At 62.1% G+C, this 4,608-nt stretch overlaps 1 protein-coding gene across 1 annotated transcript; it reads left to right on the forward strand.

Annotated features, from left to right (window-relative positions):
- The first annotated feature begins 2,803 nt into the window (after positions 1–2,803).
- On the forward strand, positions 2,804–3,905 carry UTF1 (undifferentiated embryonic cell transcription factor 1). The gene is made up of 2 exons (XM_063101781.1): positions 2,804–3,347; positions 3,424–3,905. Exons 1-2 carry the CDS (start codon positions 2,804–2,806, stop codon positions 3,903–3,905), a joined length of 1,026 nt encoding a protein of 341 aa, XP_062957851.1.
- The last annotated feature ends 703 nt before the right edge of the window (positions 3,906–4,608 follow it).

The raw sequence follows: 4,608 nt of genomic DNA on the forward strand, positions 1-4,608 counted from the left end.
TAGGTCTTCAGCTCCTTTGGGTAAATACTAAGTGGCGTGATTGCTGGGTCATCCGGTGAGAGTACATTTAGTTTCATAAAAAAACCACCATTCTATCCCCCACATGGCTGTGACACCTTGTACTCCTGCCAGCGACGATGTGTGCCCCTCCTCCCCCACCCTGCCTGCATCTGCCGGCCGTGATGGTGGCATTCCGGACCGATGGGTGGCTCTACTCTGTACTTCCCTGATGACAATGGTGGTGAGCATCTCTCCACGTCCCACTTGCCATCTGAGTGTCTTCTTTGGAAAAGGCCACATCTTCTCTCCATGTTTATGGGGTCGTTCTCTACGGTACAGGAGCGTAGATACACAACTCTGTGCACTTGTTAAAACCCATGGAGCCTGGCGCGCTTCCTTGGTTTCAGTCTGGAAAATCTTTGAGAAGTCAGGCAGATCTGTCACTCACAGGGATTCAGGTCTGCAATCCTGGCACTACTTCCCACGCACACTGAGGTTGCAGATGAGAGAGCCAGGCCACCACTGTCCAGAGAGAAGCTCAGAAAAGCCAGTGAAGGCAAGAAGGGACAGGAAGTGCTGGGAGAGCATTTCAGACCTCACGCACACTCGCATTCATCCTAACAGGACACAGACTCAGAAATAAACAGATATGTGCACACAGGAGTTAGAACACACAAACACCTCCAGACCCTACACCAAAAGGCCTCAGCACAGGGCTTCTCAGCCGCCCACCACTGCCCCGGGGGGCGGTCATTCCCCGTGCACTGCAAGCTGTTCAGCAGCACTGCCGGTCACCACCCCCCAGATGCCAGAAGCACTGCCCAACCCCAGGTATGATAACCAGCAATGCTCAGACATTGCCAAACATCCCTCCCAAGAACCACTGGCCTAGAAGTAGTGACAGCTGGCACACCCTCAACCCAGACAGTGGTTCCACATACTATTCTCCAAAAAAAGGAACCACAGATTTTTTGAGAAATGGCTCAACAGCTGATTCCAGGGCTGGGGCTGGCAAAGACAGAAAGTGCTTTGAAGGAGGAGGGGGACGTATCAATAGGCCAGAAAAAGAGGAAAAGACCTGGGAAACACTCCAGTGGTCAAAGCTGGAATAATCTGAGCAAAAAAATGATAGCACTGCGTTATGACATGAAGGACAAAATACACATCCAGAGTCCACACTGACAGGAGCATGTGCTGCATGAGGAAATACTGGGGAAGGGGAGACAGATCCTGCTCCTCCCGGAGGTGGAGCTTAACACCCTCCCGAGTGGGGGATGGACTCAGTGACGGGACAGTGGCGAGCCTGGCAGACACCACCCTAACCAAGCATGGGGGTCCCGTCACATTCTGAGCCAGCACCTCCCCTCTGGGGGACCCCAGTCTAGTCATGGAAGACACCAGGTAAGCCCAAATTGAGGGATGTACCACAAAACACCTGGCCAGTCTTCCTCAGCAGTGTCAAGGACATGAAAAATTGCCACAGACCAGCAGCCACATGCAGCATGGTGCATGACGGGAGCCTGGGGCAGGAAAGGGACGTTAGTGGAAAAACTGGTAAAAAGGAAATAAAGTCTGTGGTTTGGGCAACAGGAGTGTGCCAATGTTAGTGTCTTAGCCTTGACAAATGTACCATGTTTATCTAAGATGTTTTATATTAGGGGAAACAGGAACCAAACCTAAAATTATTCAGTAATAAAGTGTTTTTTAAATTGCTGTAGCTAGTGTACAAAAATACAACTTATTTTTATCTATTGCTGTGTTCAGTGACCTTGCTAGATGTACTGAACCCTAATACTGCACTTGTGGATTATCCTGTACTTTCCATGTGTACAGTCACATCATCTGAACTAGTGACCGTTTCCTTCCAGTCTTTGTACATCTCGTTTCTTTTTCTTGTCTTACTGCACAGGCTGGGACTTCTAGGAGAGTGTTGAAGAGCAAGTGCTAATGTCGGGGAGAAGCGCTCCGTATTTTACATTGTCTGTAACGTTAACCATAGACATACTTCATCAGAATAAAGAAGTTCCTTTCGGGGGAGTGTGTGATTTATGAAACTAAGTCTGACAGCTGGTCACCGCTCTTTGTCAAACCCAGCCCTTATGCCGCCTGCACACCGTCGCCTGGATGAACGAACTAGGCACACCCCAGGCGCACGTGCTACGGCGGGGGAGGAGCGGGGCCGGGAAGAGGCGGGAGAGCAGGAAGGGGCGGGAGAGGCCCTGGGCGGGAGGTGAGGGGTCGCGTCACCCCGCCCCGGGAGGGCACCTGACATCACGTGACTCGGCTGGGCGTGGGCGGGGACTGAAGGACGCAGCACGTGCGTAAAAGCGATTGCGCCTAACGCCCCTTCTGCGCATCACCTTGGTATGTTGTATCTCAATTAAACGATTTTGAGACAACCGCTCCTGTTCTGCAGGTTCTTCCGCATCAGGGGAGGGACGAGGACGTCACCGCGCAGGAACAGACCGAGCTCAACTTGGCCGGGCGGGGCGGGGCCGAGGGGGCGGAAGAGGTTGGGGAGGGGTCGCGGAGGGGTCGGAGGGGGAGGGGAGGGACCGAGGGGCCGGGGAGGGGGCGGGAGGGAGGGGCCGGGGAGGGGGCGGGAGGGAGGGGCCGGGGAGGGGGCGGGAGGGAGGGGCCGGGGAGGGGGTGGAGAGGAGAGGGGAGGGACGGAGCGGGGCGGCCGGGCGGTGGGAGGGTCGCTTGGCCCCCGCTGCACCTGCGGGCGGCGGCGCAGGGTCCTCAGAGTGCGTGCGGGCGGCCGCGGTCCCGGAGTCCCTGCGTGCCCCGGCCCGGCCCCGGGATGCTGCTGCGGCCCCGGCGGCCGCCCCCGTTTGCGCCCCCCGCGCCGCCGTCGCCCGCCAGCCCTGGGCCCGAGCCGCGGCTGGCGGGGGTGGCCCCGGGGACCCCGCCCGGGCGGCCCTCGTCGCCGGGCGCTCTGGAGGAGCCGGAGTCCCCCGTGTCCCCGGGCTCGGCGCAGCGCACGCCCTGGAGCGCCCGGGAGACGGAGCTGCTGCTGGGCACGCTGCTGCAGCCAGCCGTGTGGCGCTCGCTGCTGCTGGACCGCCGGCGCGCGCTGCCCACCTACCGCCGCGTGTCGGCCGCGCTGGCGCGCCAGCAGGTGAGGCGCACGCCCGCGCAGTGCCGCCGCCGCTACAAGTTCCTCAAGGACAAGCTCCGCGACGCGCAGGGCGGCCAGCCGCCAGGGCCCTTCGACGCGCAGATCCGCGAGCTGATGGGGCTGCTGGGCGACACCGGCCGCAGACGGCCCCGCCGCCCGCCCGGGCGCCCCCAGCGCGGCCGCCGCCCGGCCCACGGCGCCCCCGCGCCGGCGCCCCACGAGCCAGGTAGGCGGGGACCGCGGGTGGGGGGCGCCGGGCACACCACCGGGCCGCCACCCGACCACCCGCTCCGCGTCCCCAGGTGCCACGCTGCTGCCGGCCGCCGGGGACCCCGCCTGGACGCTCCGGTTCAGCCCGTCCCGGCCGAAGTCTGCGGACGCCGCCCGGGCCCCCGGCTCCCCCCGAGCCCCCTCTCCCGCAGCCCTGTCCACCTTCCCCCCCGGGGCCGGCCTCCGGGAGGACCGCGCGCCTTTCCGCGACCCCGGCTCCCCGCCGGCCCTCGACCCTGTCCTGGAAGAGCCGGGCTCGCCGCCCGGTCGCCCCGAGGAGCGCGCGCCCCCGCAGGCCGCGCCCCTGTCGCTGAACGCCGCCCTGCTACAAACCTTGGGGCACCTCGGAGACATCGTGGCCATCCTGGGCCCGCTGCGCGACCAGCTGCTGACCCTGAACCAGCACGTGGAGCAGCTGCGAGGCTCTTTCGACCAGACCGTGTCTCTGGCCGTGGGCTTCATTTTGGGCAGTGCGGCCGCCGAGCGAGGGGTCCTGGGTGACCCGCGCCAGTGAGCCCGGCCTACGGCCAGCTGTCCCCTCTCTCGGGCCGAGCTCCCGGCTGCTCTGACCCCCTCCTACAGCCTCCCCCAACCCAAACTTAGGTACTTCCAATAAAAAAGTTGGGTGTTTTTTTTGTCTAATTCTGGCGATGAGTTTAAATTCTCGGGCTGGTAGGAAGGCACGGTCTCCTTCCGGCTGCAAAGGTCAGGACGAGGTTAAAATGTTTCCACATCCTAAGCAGGGGGCCAGTTTACTCTTAAGGCGTTAACTGGATACCTTGCAGGGTGCAGCCACGTGTAGCCCCAGGGCTGGGAGCCCACAGGGCTGGTGGCCAGGACCTCCCCTGGGCCAGCTGTCCAAAGGGGAGGGGGCTACGGGCACGTGGCGTGGTGTGGGAGTCCCTGTCACACACCAGCGACCTCAGGGTCACACAGATTCTGCCCACCAGGAGCTCGTCAGCACAGCGGTGAGTACCACCCCTTCCTCCTGGGGATCCCCGCCAAGCAGACCTGACGGGGAGTTTGGGGGTCGCGAGGGAACCGCAGGGCCGGCCCGCCTGTGAGCGCCCTGTGTCCCCTCCACCCGTGGGCAGCTGTTCCCAAGTCCTACCTTGGCCTCGCCGGTCTCCAGCCACTCAACTGAGCTCGGCCTGGACAACACTGGAGTCTTCAGAGGTCCTTGGAAACCGCAGAGGAGGGAGAGCAGGGCTTTGGGC

Source organism: Cynocephalus volans, chromosome 7 (assembly GCF_027409185.1).
Source record: "Cynocephalus volans isolate mCynVol1 chromosome 7, mCynVol1.pri, whole genome shotgun sequence".
In the NCBI taxonomy this organism is placed as follows: Eukaryota; Metazoa; Chordata; class Mammalia; order Dermoptera; family Cynocephalidae; genus Cynocephalus; species Cynocephalus volans.

Excerpts from the sequence above, each read along its gene's own strand:
- UTF1 (XM_063101781.1), top strand. The coding sequence starts at position 2,804 with ATGCTGCTGCGGCCCCGGCGGCCGCCCCCGTTTGCGCCCCCCGCGCCG. Across the intron at positions 3,348-3,423 it reads GCCGGCGCCCCACGAGCCAG|GTGCCACGCTGCTGCCGGCC; the intron begins GTAGGCGGGGAC and ends CCGCGTCCCCAG.